This window comes from Spinacia oleracea, chromosome 1 (genome assembly GCF_020520425.1).
Source record: "Spinacia oleracea cultivar Varoflay chromosome 1, BTI_SOV_V1, whole genome shotgun sequence".
In the NCBI taxonomy this organism is placed as follows: Eukaryota; Viridiplantae; Streptophyta; class Magnoliopsida; order Caryophyllales; family Amaranthaceae; genus Spinacia; species Spinacia oleracea.
Window position 1 is genome coordinate 1,392,542 of NC_079487.1, and position 18,486 is coordinate 1,411,027.

The 18,486-nt window shown below is 38.7% G+C and overlaps 1 protein-coding gene across 1 annotated transcript; it reads left to right on the plus strand.

The window, feature by feature from the left end:
• The first annotated feature begins 1,705 nt into the window (after positions 1–1,705).
• LOC110779226 (MADS-box transcription factor 5-like) lies at positions 1,706–3,230 on the plus strand. The gene is made up of 5 exons (XM_056834558.1): positions 1,706–1,863; positions 1,960–2,059; positions 2,175–2,216; positions 2,468–2,639; positions 2,723–3,230. Coding segments are annotated over exons 1-5 (363 nt in total). The 5' UTR covers positions 1,706–1,861; the 3' UTR covers positions 2,770–3,230.
• The last annotated feature ends 15,256 nt before the right edge of the window (positions 3,231–18,486 follow it).

Here is an 18,486-nt window from a genome sequence, read left to right on the forward strand (position 1 = left end):
GTTCGTAACGGGCCCAGACGCATTCCGTCATAAAATTAATACGCGCTAAAAGACTCGATTAAATCTCAAACTCTACGGATTTCAGGAATCCAAATCTGACTAAAGAAAACAGCCCAGACCCTATTTTCAACGCCTGGCTCTGGGCGTCGAAATCTTCGGCGCCCAGGCCTGGGCGCTGAAAATACCTAGGTACGTGTTTTTTCCTAATTCTTTGTGGATTAGAACTCTGCAATTCTATCTTTCCACGAACTCTTCCCTATAAATAGACCCCTAAGTTCGACGTGAAGAGACACAACAACACACAATCACTATGAGTAAAACATACAAATCTAGACGGACTAACTGCGACGGTTCACGAAAGGGTCACAGGGATTTCTGGGGCGCGGATAGGAGTTTGCAAATATTGACGCTTTAAAGGGTCGTAGCATATAAGGACGCTATAGAGCGTCGTTATTAGCAAATAAAAGACACGTGTACCCACATGTCAGCTAAGCCCGCTAAACTATAACTTTTCGCTTATAATTTTAGCCAAATTTCCCCCCTTAACCCCGCTTAATTCTCCCATACCTGCTCCCACAACATATCAAACACTCAACCTAGTCAACCCACATTCTCCAAAACCAACTGCTCATTGGAAAATTTGAATACACTCCCAGAGAATCGCTGGTGTCATCTCAGAATCCCCTTAATTTCGTTTACAACAGGTTAGCACAAACGAATCACCTCAATTTCTTTTGCAATCTGCTAGTAATCTTGTCATTCCTCTCAATACAAAAGGAGGGAAACCCTGATTGATAGTTTTCACAATTCGCCAAATATAACCATCTCAAGCTTCAATAAGTTAGTGTTTTTGTTAGAGATATTCGCTCTAAGTTGCGGGTTTTGGATTTCCGGCTTCTTTGGTTTGTCAGATAAATTCTCCCAATTCACGCGAAGAAGTTCTTGAAGGTTTGATTTTATTTATTGTTTTCATTTTTGTTGCCGAAATTTTTGTGCTTGAACTTTCTTGTCTACCTACTCATAGTATATTTCAGGCAATTAAAAATATTTATATAAAAATTCAACATATTTTAAGTTTGAATTTAGGGTTTATTTCTAGTTTGTTTGTTGATTAATTTTAATTTATCTCTGGGTTTTATTTTTAGGTCTTTATTTTTTTCTATTGAAGTTTCTGAAGTGGGTTTTGGAAATTAAGGTTAACTTTTGCATAAAATTTATGAATTTTGTTCTACATTGGGATCACCTAGTTGATAAATTAAGCATTTTTAGGAGCACTGAATCGACAAATAGTATAATTTAGCTGAGTGTGCATTTGTAACAAGGAGTGATGCTATGTTGCTGCTTGTTTCTTGAATTTTTTAGAGGTTTTTTTTTTGAAGTTACCACATTTATTTGGTTGGAATATGTCCTTTATGGATAGGTCTTATGGGTATTACATTGTCACGTCACATGTGCCTTCTTTGAGACCAAATTCAGCGATCCTTACTGGTCTTGTTTAAGGTACAAAGCGGAAAGACAACACTCGTGATTGAGATACAAGGGTCTTGACTCAAATTCTATTTTTAGTTCCCGATGAAGTGTTTATATTTTCATACTTGATTGATGATTACAAAGATGTCTCCCTTTGTTTCTCTGTTGCATAACTTGTATAGTTAGATTTTTTTTTTAAGTATCTAGTTAATGTCAGGCATGGATTCTGTTGATTATGGCCAGCTAGACAATTCTTTGCTTACTTTGTATAAACAAGCATCTCTTATCAAACTATTCTCTTTTTCTTGGATCTCTTTTTTATTTGCAGGGAGAAGATTTGAAGGAGATTGATAGTCTGAAAGACAGGATAACAAAACTCCAATTGAGACAAATGTATATGCCCTCAAAACTGTCATTGATTCAAGTTTGTGGTCTTTTATTATAAACTCTGCCATAGGCCGGGCTAGTAACAACCATTGTCAATTACAGGAGGATGCTGGGTAAAGATTTATCAAACTTGAGCTTGAAAGAAGTGCAGCAGCTGGAAAAGCAACTCAGTGAAAGCCTACTGTCTGTAAAAGCTAAGAAGGTGGTTGTAGTTTGTAGTGCCTTCCCTTTGGTTATTTGTGTCTTTTATTTGAGGCTATTATTGTACGACAAGCACCCAAATTAATATCGATTTATGCGAGTACTTGCTACTGCAGGACCAATTGCTGATGGAACAACCCGAGCATTCACGCAGGCAGGTACTTCACAGTATTTATATGACTAAATAGTTATAATTTTTGTTTGATGTATGTTGTTGTTCTTGTGACATGGTACTATGTGTTTTACCTAAGACTAAAGATGCAGTTTTTACCTATTTTTTTAATAATTTAGGAGCAGAGGGCCTTACCAGACAAGTAACTATATTTCTTTCTCCCATTCATGTGATCGAGTTTACTGTGTGGGGTGGACTAATATAGCAGTTTTAAATCTGTATTTTTATGATCTGTAGATTTATGAGCTTAGAGGATTTCATACACCATCTGAACGCCCGAAACCTATGTATCTTGAGTACTACCCCATAGCAACCAAGGTTTCTTCTGCGACGAACGGGACTTCAGGTTCTGATGGAGGCTGCAACAGTGAATTCGACAAAACATATTCTGATGTTACTTTGCACCTAGGCTAGGGTACTCCTCTTTTCCCCAAATTTCATAAATTAGTTTTTTCAAATGGTTTGATTTAAAATTGTTGCTTCTTACATTCAGGCTACCATGTGACAACATTCGAAAGAGGAAAGCAATCGAGAGGTAGTGTTGAAGCCTAGAAGAGTCTATCTGGTTGTCCTTCTCTGCCTCATTGCTAGCTGCTGCTCAAATTGGCACCAGAAATAGCATGTTTTGGTAATCTAATATCCAACAGTATATGTGTGGCACTTAGTTAACAACTTGACATCATATATAAAATAAGCTATAAATATTTAGTTAACCACTCGCGAGTGTGGAATAGTCTACTCGCGAGTCTACTCCTCTCCTGGCGAAGAGCTATATCATTTCATACACAAGGAGCTTTATAATTGTCTTCTAGGTTTCGTTCATTGGACTGTATTATCAGAACTCAAAAGCGACTAATAATATCTCTTTATCAGAAATCGGAAATGGAGCTGAAGTTAGAAGAGAAGAAACGACTAGTAGCTGGTATGGAAAAAATATCCCTGGTATTCAACACTCTCCTTTTTGCTTATTTAGCATAATCAGATCGTTATTTTGGTGTATTAATTCTGGATTACCTGAACCTTATGGTGATAATAGAAATTGGACGAGTTATTGATTTCTGCTAAAAAAAAACAATCTTCAGTACGTCAAATGCGGCTGACTAAGGTATATACTTGGATGATTTTATTAGCACATTTTTCGATGTCGGTTTGGGCATTTGAAGATTAAAGGCTTATTTTTTTTATAATATGGGATTGCTTGCAGTTACATAAAGGTCTCCAGGAAGTAAAGGAGTATGGTGAAAGACTGAAAAGTTCTTAAGAGAAACTCCAGGTCAGTTCTCAAGTTTTTTAGTCATATATCTAAGCTACACTATCAGTAACCTTTTTATGCGTGCTTCATACTAAAACATACCTGATAATCTGACTAAAAAGAGTATCGACTTTGTTCCTTTAGAAAGTATAATCTAATTTCTGAGTTTGCTTGAATTTTTTATCTATTTTGAATCATGTAACATAGCTTTTTTGGGTTCTTTCTTGTCTCCGCATAATTGCCCCCCCCCCCCCCGTCACATGACCAATTCAAGCTCATACATGAAGCTCGTGCCCCTGTGGATATGCTGATATCCATGAAGCAGCTATTCATTATCTCTAGAGTACCTTCTTGGTCTTCAGTGTATTTAACAAATAAGTGACGACCTTGTAGTCCACAATGATTTTGTTAGCAACCGTGAAGCTAGAACCTGCAATCTAGTAGACACCAGCATATTGTGGCATTCTGTGATTTAGATTCACCATTACATTGTGGAATTACGTGACTTAGATTCACCATTTACTTTATTGTGGAATTTATGGAAGATTAGCCATGAAATTAGATTCTTTTATCTAGATTCTCAAAGTGTACTTTGATTCACATGCTAAGTACCCGGACTAGGTTTACTTTCTTTGCTAAGAACTTCCCTTCATCACAAATCCTATGAAGTTAAGAGTTTGTTGAACTTCCTTATATCATGTATTACACTTTGTAATTGGTTATCTTTCTCCTGTCATGCGCTGGTCATGAACAACCATTTTGTGTTTCTCAATAGTATTAAAAATATAAATTCATTATGGAGCTGAAAGTCGCGCTTAGTATTCTCTGTATTACCAATGAACAAAAGGAAAAAGAGTTTTGATGCTTCAACAACAGTTCAAAATACAATAAGATTTAAATTTTATGGAACAAACACATTGGAAAGATGCTAATGTCACCCTCTTGCCATATTGACTGATATGTTTCTTTACTATGGAAAGATGTTTTTTATGTTTTTGGATTGAAGTTACATAGTGTCGAGGTTTACATGGACTGCTTCCTGCATGCATTTTGAGTTTTTGAGCATCCTCTTACTCTTTGATTGACTTTGTACCTGCCCTAGTCCCTAAATATGTTGCTATTAAGTGAGTCTAATCTTTTAACTTATTAACGATAATATTCCCATCTATCAATCAAAACAAACTTGACTTAAATTTACCTAGATCATCTGTAGAACTTTTGTGTTGCCTATCAAAACAAACTGAATTATATTGCTAGTTAAGGTCTGTTTTCATTACGATGAGAATGTTGATTACTTGTCTTATTTTTTGTATGAAAACACGCATTAGATTTCGAGTTGCACTCAAAAAAAAACGAGAATTTATTTTAATATTTATTTGTAGTTTATGCCTCTTAGTCATATCCGTATTTCTTGAGAACATCTGTTAGATGAGGGTCTGTAGACTCATTTATGCATCAATCATGCAGTTTTGTGTGAAATTTAACAGCTTACGTTGTCTAGTGGCATCATTGTTGAAGGAGGTTGACTTGTTTGGTTTTATGTCTCTTTAAATTCTATCCAATGCCTTTCTGCACATTCCCGTCCAATAAATTTGTTATGCATACAGAATCGCATAACGCTCCTTCTCTGTGATTACCGACAACTGCAGGGTGCCCAATAATATGATTGAATTTTCACTTGGTATGACCTCAAAATTCTCTACAAAATGCAGTAGCCATTAAATATAATATTTCTTCCTCCTTTTTTTTCTCTAACTATTATTTTTCTTCTGTTTTATGGTACAGTGAGATCCTAGAAATAGCTGAAAGACATGAATTAGTAGATTAGGACATGAATACGTTGAGGAGTTCTTTTGCTACTGTGAGTCTGTGTTGGCTACTGATGGACTTTTTGTACTCCAGGTAATCACAAGCGCTTGTTTACGCAGTTTAGAGTTATGTAAATTCAGTTAATTAGTTCTATTGGATAAACTATTACTGCTCCGTGCCAAAAGATTCTTGTGAAGGTAGAAAATATTTTCAGGTAACTAGTACTTATTTTGAAACATGTCTAGCAAGACTCACAACAGGGTTTTTAAGTATGAACTTTTTACAAAGGTTTTTCAATATCTTTTTTCTAATCTGATTGTTGTAACATACAAAACTGGATAGCTGTAGGTTTCTTGAGCTCTTGACATCGATGTTAATAGAGGAAGACATTGTGGCTCCTGTCCCATTATCTAATTGTTGAAATTTTGTTATTAATGAGCAGGTACATATCAAAATATGATGCAGAGGAGAACTCTAATATGTCATTTTCTGCGAGTTTGATAAAGGCCGTGGATGTGATTGGGGAAGTCGAAATGGCTTGAGCGGTTTGATTGCACAGAAAACTAATGCAATAATCCATACTTTTGGAAGATGATCCAGGAAATCATCCAAGTTCACAACGTAAGTGATAATGTAAGTGTTATATCTTCTCAATCTGACTCCTGTATATATGCTTATTACATTAATTATGATGTCTAAGTTTCCGACTTCCCTTTTGTAAGTTGTAACAACTCACAAATGTTAAGACTTAAAAAGGAATGCATAAAATGGATATAAATGCAGCTATACGTGGCCTTGTTTGAACATTGATCAGTAAAATCATTTTTAATAAATATAAATCAGTTATTATCAATAAAGACCAATATTATTCAACATCAACTCATTACAATTGGTGTAAAGCACATGGCCTTACGTAAAATGATATAAATGAGTAGGTGTAAACTTCAGTGTAGATTAATATTGCTTCTATCTGTTTGTTTAAGCTTGATGTTTGATGTTCTTAATATTTTTACACTGATTGCTTTTCTGACGACTTTTAAATCATGCATTTCTATTTTGCTATGCTTGATTATTGTTCTGATTTGTTTACATGAATTGTTACTCTTTAATTTAAACTGGGATAAAGCATAAGGGAGAGGCACTGTCACTTGTTTTTCCAGTCTAATTATAGTCTAATTATGGCCATGGGGGAGGGAAGCTGTATGCAAATAATCATTTAAGGTTGAGAAAGTCTTTCTTTGTGATGCTACGGTTTAAAAATCACAAACCATGCATGTAAGAATTAGCAAGGCCTAAACTAACACTCAAAGATTACAAATTGTCAAACTAAACTAACACTCAAAGATTACAAATTGTCAAACCATAAGTGGTCATCCTCACTAATTCTCTTTTTCTTATACATGTGTTGTTCTAGTCATTACAATTCTTCTAGTTAGTTATGGTATTAGAAGAATATTATTCAAAGTATGATTTACTGTCATATCTAGTGTTTTGTCCTAATTCCTTTGAAAATCTGAAATTGATGTCTGAAATGGTTCCCAATTTCATAAATAAAGAGAAAAGGAGAGAGAGAAGAATATGACAATAATAATACGAAGTGTCTGATTTTTTCCAGTTTGATTGGGTCTTATTTTTTTCCAGTTTGATTGTGTCTGATATTTTCTAGTTTGATTGAGTCTGATTTTTTCCCCATGTTCAGAAAAAAGAAAATATGAGAAATTGAAATGGTTGTTTTAGTGCAGTGGCGTTTCTCTCTTTTGCTTTATTGAATTTTCTTGGTTGAACACATTAATGGAAGGATGATACAGACAGTGACATTAGGTAGCTTGTCCAGTGAAATTGTATGTGCATGTAGCAATGTAGCACTATTGTATTCTAGTTGGTAATGGACTCACATTCTATATATTTTTGTGCTACTAAGGATTCACTATATGACATCTAGATTTGCGACCAATTTGTAGTAGTTTCTCTCATGGCACCATGTTAATACTTTATTTACTCCTTGCATATACACCATAATATTGTTGACGTAATCTTTCATTAACTGTCATGTATGTTATTTACGAATTACACTGGGGCGTGTATGCATTTGTTTCCATGTTTTTGTATTTCTGTTACAGTTTTGGAAAGGGGCGAGTTACTATTTTCAAAACAAATGAGAATTTCTAGCTTATGTGGACCCAACTTAGTTGTTTTGTGCATAGAAACCAATCTCTCCCCTCCAACACACTAATCGGTCCTAGATTCTAGCTTAAGGGTGCGACCAGATTCACAATTGAGAAGATCCCTGACATTCTTGTTATAGATTTCTAGTCCAGAAATCCTGCTAGTGAATTCTCTTTCCGGGGTCTGTAATCATGGGAGAAGCGATTAGTTTGACATGTCAACTATAGGACGAAACATACTAAGCTTAAACTGAGCTTTTACTTTCTATGATCAGAACCTTGCATTCATTATGTGGTTGTAAATATCTGTTACAGCTTTTTCTATAATTCCTCGCATTGTATATGTCTTGCCAATTCTTCTCTGTCCATAAGCAAATATAGTTGCTGCAAACAAAATCAGTGTTCAAAGTTTAAAGTATCAAACCACCACAGCACATAAACAATCTGAAATAAACATAGGAATGCTGAATGAAGCTATTAATAATTTTAAATGACACTAAATACTTTCAAATGACACTAAATATGGCTTAACCATGGTCGTTAAAATTCCACCTAAAAAGGATTAGGCTCCAAATTCGATCGTGAGCTCAGACCACAAAAAAGTACCAAATTACCATCATAATGTGTAAGCCAAGCCAAGACAGCACCAACTTACTCTCGTGATAAAAGCTCAGTCGAACTCTGACCATAAGTGATAGATAAGTCTGAAATCAACTACTATAAAGAGTTATAGTTGCGCATAGTAAAGCTTGTTTTATGTTTGATTGAATTCTATAGTCTGTTTTGTTTTTGGTCTGTTCACTTATCTTTATGTAGCAGCTCCATACTAGTTATATGAACAGGCTATCTGATGTCTTGTTGCTCAATACAGAAGTTTCTTCTATCTGTTTTGTTTACTGTTACTTGTGTTGAGGTAATAGTATTGTATGAGAAGCACATGGTTTATTGAAGAAACACTCTTCAACTGAGTCTAGAAGTATCATCCATGATTTATCCTTACAGACAATGTATTAGGGGGGAAAACTAGACAGAAGTAGAAGCTAATTTCTTTAAGATTCAGTATTTGTCACAGCTGGACTCTCCAAATCATTTAAAAAATCATTACCAACACTATCTTAACCTAAACAGACTGATAAACATGAGAAAGGAAAACCCGTCTACAAGGGCTACAACAGGTGGATAGCAGACCCAATATCACAAAGACGCACACCAAATTTGTGTCTACAGGAGTATAAATATTTATGTATTCCTGCTTAATTTCTAGCGTAGAATGTTAAAATAGAGAGCTAGGCCGCTGGTAAACTCTTGAGCACCTGTCTTTTGGTTGTGTCTACAGCAAGGCTGCTTTAGACCAGATTAAGCAGTGGCTAGGGATAAGAACTTCGAGAATTGATCTGTTATACCTGCTGAAATGGGCTATAGAAGGACTACAAATGCTCTAGATTCCAGAAAAGGGTGCAGTAAACTGCTGTTCCTGCCTTAGTAATACCAATATGGAGAGTTAGAAGTGATGCAATTTGGAATTTTGAAGTTATACATACTGATTCTTTTGTAAAAGTTGTTAAGGATACCATAAAGAGCAGGATAGGAAGAATCATAGGGAATTAAGTGTAAATATCACAGATCTCTGGCTGCGATACCTAGACTTTTTTTTCTTTGTTTCATTTTCCGCGGAGATACCTGGACCTTTTTTTTTAATGATGTTCATGTATGGTTGAATTTGCTGAACTATAATTTAGCTCATTATTCAAAGATCGTAGATTGAATAAGTGTTTGCTTGATCTACCTTGAAAAATATAATTTGAGTGATTCAAATGATATTGTTAATTTTTCTTTGATTTTAAAATGTGTCATCATGCTTTATATATATATATATATATATATATATATATATATATATATATATATATATATATATATATATATATATATATATATTTGAAATATTAAATTTTCTTTGCAGATTATTGATAATTCAAGTGGTAATGGTATATGAAGATCAAGATCAACAAGTTCTCTTGAAGCTAAGCTAGCATAGCAATAGGTTTACTTGGTAATTAGTTTGTACGTAGTCAGGAAGTAGTTTTTATTTAGTTTTGGACTATCTTGTAGAAAATATGATGTTAGGAAGTTGTTTTTGTTTTAACTATTCCTTTTATTTCAGTTAACTAGACTCTGGAGATTTATGGATGATTTATATTGTTATATAAATCACTTTTTCTAAATTAATCAAAGCACGACGTTACGGTGTTTTATGATAATGTAGTAGAGTATTTGATTACCATCATCTATGGTCAATAGATATTTTATAAATAATTTGTGATTTTAGATTAATTGATTAATTGATATATATGATGCAAATTGTGACGCTCCAAAGGGTCTAAATTATTTTGGAGGGAATGAGGAGAACTCGCACGAAAGTAAACGTATAGGGACTCTAATAAGAGTCTATATATTTCGGGTGTCTAAAGCGTCTCTATATGGTTTATAGTGGCGGAGAAATGTGTCTATAAGCATGCAAATAGTGACGCTTTTTGCAGTCTAAATATTGCGACTATCTATAGAGTCCCTATACTCCAAATAGCGGCGGCGAAATACATCGATATTTTGCAAATTGTGACGCTCTAAAGCGTCGGTAAATAGCGGCAATGAAAATAGCGACCCTCTCCCAAAGCGTCGCTATGTGAAATAGCGACACTCTATACCGTCGCAATTTGTCCCAAAAAGCGTCACAATGTGCCGCGTTTTTTTGTAGTGAATTATGTTCTGAGTATTGACTCCAACCCTTAGCCTAAGCCTCTCGCTGCGAAACTGTTCACGCGTTCTGTCGCAATCGATCCATAAATCGAACAGAACGTATCATGTCCCATAATTGAGATTCGTTAAATAAAAAGGAGAAATAGCAAAGTCAAAGTGGTTAGTTTTCTGAGAACCGTGACGCACCTCTCAAGGGTGCGTCGTAATGTGTCCCTTTTCGATGATTTAACTGCTTTCCTCGCCCTTTTTATGAACTGTTAAACTAACCTAATCTGATTGTTCTATCACGCCTAACAAATATAATATTTTTGGGGAATCGGATTATCATGCTAGGTCCCTTAATGCTATTTAAATCAGATAACCACGATCGAATTAGTATTATATGTTGCATATTGCTAAAATCAATTCAGATTAGTTTAATAGTTAACGCATGTCCCTTCAATTATTTATGCTGAGCTAGTAAGGATATCCTGCCTCTGGAGTTATCGACGAGCGAAGTACTCCTCTCGGTAGTTACAGTCCCCCGAATCCTCAATCTCTACCTTGCGGGTGTATGTTGAGAGATCCCCACACCAGGGATCACAAGGGAACCTACGGCCGTCGTGGTCAAACATAATTGCACTCCCTTTATGTCACGATAACCGGGTTTTGTCAGTTTTTCTCATTGTCGTTAAAAACTGAATGGCGACTCCTATATTACTAGTCGATTGGGTGTATACTCACAGGAAATCCAATTACACTTGATTGAATAAAAAGAATCGTCACACCCACGAGGGACGAGGTCACGCATTAGCCTCGTGCTTTTTCGACCCCCTCACACCGCTTACGTGGCTCCATTAAACGTGAGACACGTGGCATTCCCCGGTTGGCCAGCCATCTATTTGGCTGCCATTTAGGAGCTACAATGTGCTGATGTATGACTAGCCAAGTTATGCCAGCAACTTTAAGGCCCATGGCCCAAAGAGGAGATTTGTGATGGTGACACATGTCACCATCTGATAAACCAACCAATCATATGAGGTCACTCTAGGGTTTCCCCCAAAAGGGGGGCTATAAATATACTCAATTCCCAAGAAATTGACACACAATTCTAGATAGAGAAACATTCTACTACTTACTTTAATGCTTTCTGTTTATTAATTACATCTTCCTTAAAACCCATGTCTTACTTAAGCATCGGAGGGAATATTCCTTCGGGAATATTCTTGTTTTGTAGGTACACCGCCGACGTGGACTGGACTCAACGCTACGTGGAACCTGATACCTCCTCGTCATCATCCAAGGAAAAACTCCCACAACAGTTGTATCATAGATTGCAGTCGATTTGGTCGGCTAGGGTTTGATTGGATCTCACTTTTCAATTTTTCTTTCGATTTCCAAGATCTGGTATCATCGCCATCTTCTTCTCTATTTTTTTTATTTGATTATGTTTCATCTAATCAAGCCATTAAATGTGGAGATCCCCTATATAATAATTTTTTTCGAATTTTCTTCTGTATTTTAGGGATTTCATTTCATCTCATACTAACTAATTACGGTCTTTTACTTTTGTTTGATTTTGTTTTGTCAGATTTTTTGTGTGAAGGTTTAACCTCTTGTGAATGTATTCAGTTCTTTACTACAACTTCTAGGTGAGTAATTTAACTGCTCCATTACTTTTTTCATTTTTGGAAAATTTGTAAATATTAATCCAACCTTTGCCCGATTTTCTTTAATTAAGCCAACCTATGCAATATTTTTGAATAATCCAACCTTTATGACCCAACCACTATTAATAATTACAAATTTTCCTTCATTTTTTGAATTTTATTTTTGGCTTCTTTAATTTGAATTCCGAGCCAAGTTATCGTGAAGGTTAGGGTTTCATTTATTGTATTTTAATTGAACATTTTAGGTAATGGCGACGAAAGTGGTTAAACCAGCACCAGAAGAAGCTAAGATGGTTATGTTTGATGACGATGATGAATTTGAGGAGTGCGAAATCGATCTTGGTAATTATTTCTGGACAATTCTCCTTTTTGTTTCTGACCATTAGGTTTTATTCTTGGCGTATTCTGATGAAAATGAATTAGATGTTCTAAAATTGGTTAGGATATGAATTTATTTGATCATATTTCATGAATGCGAGATTTTCTTATTCTCGATTTATTCATAATCTCTAATACCATTGTTGTATTGAGCTTTTCAATTTGCAAATTATAGCTTCCTTTTGTCAAATGGCACGTGGTTGATGTATTTTCAATTGAATTTGAGAAAGTGATGAGTGACATTTATGTCACTCATAGGGTAGTGATTTAAGCATCATTTGAGTCGGTTTCATTCTATTTTTAGCAATTTTAGTCTCTATTTTACTTGATTTCTTATTTCGATTATTTATAGCTTAGTTTAGCGTATTTATATTAGCTTTTAGGTCATATTTTCTTAATTTATTTATTTTTCTTTATTTCGATAATTTTATAGTTAGTTTTCTATTTTCTATTTTCTATTTCTATTTCTATTTTCATTTTATTTTTATTATTATTATTATTATTATTATTATAGAAAACACCAAAACCTTACAAGCTTAGCAAGCTACAAAGATCAAATGAACTACAAGAAGTTGGAGGGGAGCCGAGATACAATCTGGGCCCCCACTCCTCTAGCTATGGCGAACCCGATCCTGCTGAAAATGTGGGCAGCTGCCCGCGCCCCAATGTCCTGAGCCCTGGAGTACGTCTGGACCCGCTTCAGCAAAGAAACAGCCCCTTTCTCTAATTCCCCAAAAGAAGAGAAAGAAAAAGGAAAGAAACCGTAACCCAAATCCCTACAACGTGCCGCATACTTATCCTGCTTCCGCTGCGCTGCAACCACCACAACCCGACCCGGAACGAAGCCTGCCAACCCAGATTGCGTCAGAGGGGAAGACCCAGTCAAGTCAACACACACATCCAAACCGCCATCCCATGAGTAAAGCAATATATCTGCAGGACGAAGAGCTCCATCACTCTCACTAGACAGCCCAACATCAACCTCCTTGCGAGCAGAAATCCCCGACCGGTAGCAAATATCCAAAAGGGTATCACGAACAACATTATGTCGATGTTTGATACCCACGATCCCAGCACAAGACACGGCATTGATCCCCATAAATGTCCCCATCGAAAACCCGAGAGCAAGCAGAACACGGCGTCGAATTAGAGAACAACGGAATACCCAACCGATAACAAAGAACCGAACGATAAGTCTTACCGTTCATAGTCTGACCTAACCCCGAGACGGGGACTGCCCGCAACCAAGCTGAGGAGTGATCCCCCTGCTGTGATTTCCATAGGGCAACAAGACGCGAAGATAAGGAGTAGGCGGATTCCGCATCAGCAGTAACCTTCGTGAAATATATGTCTGCCAATTTCTTCATGAGAGAGGGGGCAGCGATCTCACTAGGGCTACGCATAAGGTCGGTCTCCACGGTCCTATTGAAAAGACCAAGAGCATCATCAAAGGCCGGTCCCGGACCATCAACACCTGAAAGCCGAAGAAGCGAATCCTGCAAACCAGAAGACTGCAAACGGGATGCAAGAAAAGCATAATGCCGAACATCACCAGCTGAATAAACACCCAATCCTCCATAAGAATAAGGCAAGGTGGCAAGGCGCCATTTCCAGTCACCGAACCCAGGTCCCGAAGCAGTCACGATGCGCTCTAAAGAAGCCCGCAGAGCCACATCAAAAGATAATTGGGCCGCTTCGAAAAGATGAGGCGGACAAGTGCGCATAGCAAAGTAGAGTTTAGAAACTCCAGTACACGCACGAAGAAGCAACAACTCACACTGGGGATCATTAAGCTTGGCTACAGCATCCATCAACACAACAGTCTTCGACACACGCTGCGAAACCAACCCCTTACAAAAAGAGGAATCCGTACTGACTGGGCCACCAAGCAACTTAACACCAAGCGCAGGACGAGCAATATCCGTAGGAAAGACACCCTCTAGACGACTGCGTGGGTCCACCGAAGGCCAGAAAACCTCCGTCTTCTCAACATTAACATGGAGACCTAAACGAGGACCCTCCTCCAAAATCAACTCCAAGACCTGTCCAACCACCAAAGTGTCACCAACGATAGTGCCATCGTCCAAGTACCAAGCCTGAAGAGATAGATCAAAAGAGTCTCTGATACGACACACCAATGGATGTAGAACCAGAGAAAACAGCAAAGGACCGAGAGGATCCCCTTGCTGCACACCCTGACAAGACCATAAGGTATGCTCCCCATAATACAACCGGGCTGGAGAAGAGTAACAGAATTCAACCCAACGCGAAAGAGCAGGACAACGGAGCCGAACCTCACGCAACAAAGCCGATCGATCAACTAAATTGAACGCATTCTGAAAATCCACCAATAACATAGATAGGCCAACATCGGCCCCACGAGCCTCAACCAACCGATTGACAGCATGGAGAATGGCCTCACCACCAGCTGGAACCCCAACTCCAAACTGAAGACCTCCAAAGTAGTTTCCTAGACGCGGACCAATCAAAGCAGCCCCGACCTTAGAAACAAGTCGCCTCCAAATAGTGCCCACCGCAATAGGCCGAATACCACCACCAGGCTTAACAAGTGGCGTAAGAGGAGCACTAGCAATGTATCCTCCAAGTTCAGCAGGACACTTTCCAGCAAGAAAGAGATTAACTACCTGAGTGATAGCATCCACCAACTCATCAGAAACAGCTACAGCAGCACCACCCAAGCAATCCAAAAGGTGTTGAGCATGCAAGCCATCTCTACCGCACGAAGTACCACGCGGAAAGCCCTTAATCTGCTCCAAAACAACAGCGGAGGAAGCAGTAAGGTGATGATCAACAGGGATGTCTGGTAAGGTAGGGACCGGAACGGAAGGGTGCTTTGCTTGCAAATCTGCAAGAGTAGCATCATTGTAAGGGGCAAGACCCGAGGAAGAAAGAACCCTAACGGCAGCAGTGTAGTGACCGTCAGAAATCTTTCTCTTGCATAGCTTAATATTACGCTCCGCCAAATCATAGTCTTCGTCAACATCCAATAGAGGGGGAGACACGCTAGCCAATGTGTCTACGACAAGCTGCTCAGAACCACCAGGCACACCCCAAGAACGAATAGCAGAGGTGATACACTCTTCCTGTTGTCGCCGCCTAACACCGGAGGAACACTCACGATTACTTCGTGGAGAAAAAGTCTTGAGGACACACAGAGGTAACACGAGCAACTGAACCCAACAAGCGATGTCATCTGGTCTGCAAATCACCTTGTCAAGGGCCCCTGTCAGAACACGCGAAAAACCCAAACGACACTTGGGAGGGATGGTTTTCACAGAACGCAACCGCTTAGACCATAAAGTGTTTAGAAGAGCAACATCAAAAGAAAAATGATGTTCTCGAGGCGCATCAGAAGTAGACAGCTCGGAAGCAGGAGCTTGAGGTTTTTGAATACCGTAGAGAGTAAAACGAATAGTACCATCCCCAGAATCAGAGGGGTCCACAAAAACCGTACTAGAACCACTGCCATGCCGACACTTAATACGATGAGTATGCGTCTTGAAACAATCTCCACATAGCCAAATTCCCATACGACGAAAGGTCACCTCAGCCGCAGTAAAAACCTGCAAATTGGTAGTAAGAGAATGACGGGTTACATCCCGCACACCAATGCAACAATGACGGTCCCGTAAGTGAGTGATTAGAGAACTCCTCACCAAACCACGCCCACCTCCATCCTGGCACCCGCTAAGACCCACAAAAGGGCAATGAAACTTCTCCACGGTAGCCATAAAAGCACTTCAACAAAACACCTAGCAAGCACCTAGCAGCAGCCTAGAAAACACCTAGCAAACACCACAAAGCACCACCCAAACACCTAGCAAGCACCACCCAAACACCTAGCAAGCACCACCTAAACACTACAATAGAAAGAGCCACGACGCAACCAAAACCAACACCAAGCAGCAACAAACCACAGCCACAAAACAGAGCACAGCAGCAACGTTTATCCGAATTACGAAATCACAATTCCCGAAGCACAGCAAACCTGACCCGCAGAACACAGCCGCGCAACCCTGAGAGATCACAGCAGACGCACCACCCGAAATAACCGTAGGACAAAACCGCAGCCTTGAGACGAAACCGCGGCCCTGAGAATTAACCGTCGGGCAAAAACCACCGAACAACGTACACCAGTGACACACCGTACAGCCTACAAAAACCACCGCACAGCCAACACAGTACCGAACAAAATAGCGCAACCAGGGACACACCGCCGCCGCCGAACACCACAGAACAACCCTGTCGAACACCGCTGAACACCACAACAACCCTGTCGAACCTGTTGACCCGCCACACTAACCACTTGACGTACCTAATGAACCGCCGCACAAACCACTTGACGAACGTGATGAACCGCCTCACAACTACCGAAATGAACCGCACCCACCTGACGAAACCACCGCGGCCGGCCTGATGGCTGGAGGAACCCCTCTGTTGGCCGTGAAATTTAAACTAACCCGGTGCCCTAATCGCCCATTTCGAGAGGAAACGAACGTTATTATTATTATTATTATTATATTATTATTATTATTATTATTATTATTATTATTATTATTATTATTATTATTATTATTAGTTTTGATTTCTTTTTCTCGTTTCTACCCTCGTGTTTGTCCTTATGTGTGTTGGTGGGAATATCATGGTCCGAGATTGAGTTGCACGAATCAAGAAAGCAACGGACATAACAGAATTGGAGCTTGGGCTTTGTCATTAATGGGCTTAGACCATTTGACCCAGCTGCTGCCAAGATACACAAATATACTCCTACTTCTTAACCTCCACCACCCTGCTATTTTATCCTACACCACACCCACACCTGACATCACCCCTCCTTGCTGAGTGCCTTTCCTCCGCGACCCAGCAACACCCTGCTCCTCAACACCTAAGTCAGCCACCATCTCTCATCCACACCGTACTAACCAACACCAACACCTGCACTCCTCCCCTACACCAATTCTCACCACCAACAACACAACAACAAACCCAAAATAGCAATCAAAATCAAGCCAAGAACAGAGCAAAAACAGAGTATATTGGTTCGTTCGAACCCGTATCGAGTTCGACCGAACCGAATATTTAGAGTTCCTGTAAGTATGAGGTTCGCTCAAACCATCGAGGAGTTCGTCCGAACAGCAATCAAGTTCGCCCGAACCTTTTTCGGGTTCGACCGAACATTTCACCGCTCATATTGGTACGGCATTAATGAAGTCACGTGGCTGCGCTCGTGGTTGAGGTTGATGGAAGATCGACGGTGATGATGGTCGAGTGATTGTTGCTCGACGGTGACCGTTGATGAGGACGATGATGATTGAATTCGAAAGTGATGATGGATTGATGATGAAGGATAAACGTTGATGATGTTGATCGACGATTAACGGTGATGATCGATAATGATTTGTGATGATCGATGATGATTTATGATGATTGATGATGATGGAGGGATGAAAGAGGAGCAAAGAAAGGGAGGAGCACGGGTTTGTTTAACTGAGGGAAAAAGGGAGCTACAACTCTGATCTTTTTGGGGGTTTTCATTTCCTCCTTTATTCTTTTTCTATTTCTTTTTCCTTTTTATTCTTTTTCTCTTTCTTTTTCCTTTTATTCTCTTTTACTTTCTTTTTACGGATATTTCATGAAATGCCCTCGAGTTTTTCCATAATTCACCAAACGCCCATCAAGTTTCAATAATTCATAAAATACCCCTCACAATTCGTACAAATACCCAACATACCCTTACTAATAACGGACCGTTAGTCTGCCGTTAGCCAAGTTTTCAATTCACCCAAATGCCCCTATTCTGAAACTTATTTCACCAAATGCCCCAAACTTAAATATAGCTATTTTGATGTTTTAGAGACTAGTTTTTGTGTTTGAAAGGTAGCTGTTGGTCATGGTTGACTATAAAAGCCCCTTTGCTGAATGGTTCTTGTAAGTTAGATGTTATTTTGATTTCCTTTGCTAATTTCATAAGATTTTTGTCATGAGTTTTCTTTCAAAATCATCATCCACACCCAATGAGTCCACATATATTAGAGTACCTACCAATTTTTGTTATTGTGGTAGGAAATTTGTCATTCGAAGCTTTGATACAACACTCAATCCACAAAGGTTGTACTACAAGTGTGATCCTTGAAACAATCTGAGATGGTGAAAGGGAGTAGTTGAGCAAAAAAACAAGGGGCAACAACACGAAGGACAATGCGGGGGAAGCTTAGACGAAGGAGA

What these genes read in the sequence shown, in the direction of transcription:
- LOC110779226 (XM_056834558.1), top strand. An exon ending in TGTCTGTAAAAGCTAAGAAG is followed by an intron (nt 2,060 to 2,174) that starts GTGGTTGTAGTT and finishes TTGCTACTGCAG; the next exon opens with GACCAATTGCTGATGGAACA. An exon ending in CCGAGCATTCACGCAGGCAG is followed by an intron (nt 2,217 to 2,467) that starts GTACTTCACAGT and finishes TATGATCTGTAG; the next exon opens with ATTTATGAGCTTAGAGGATT.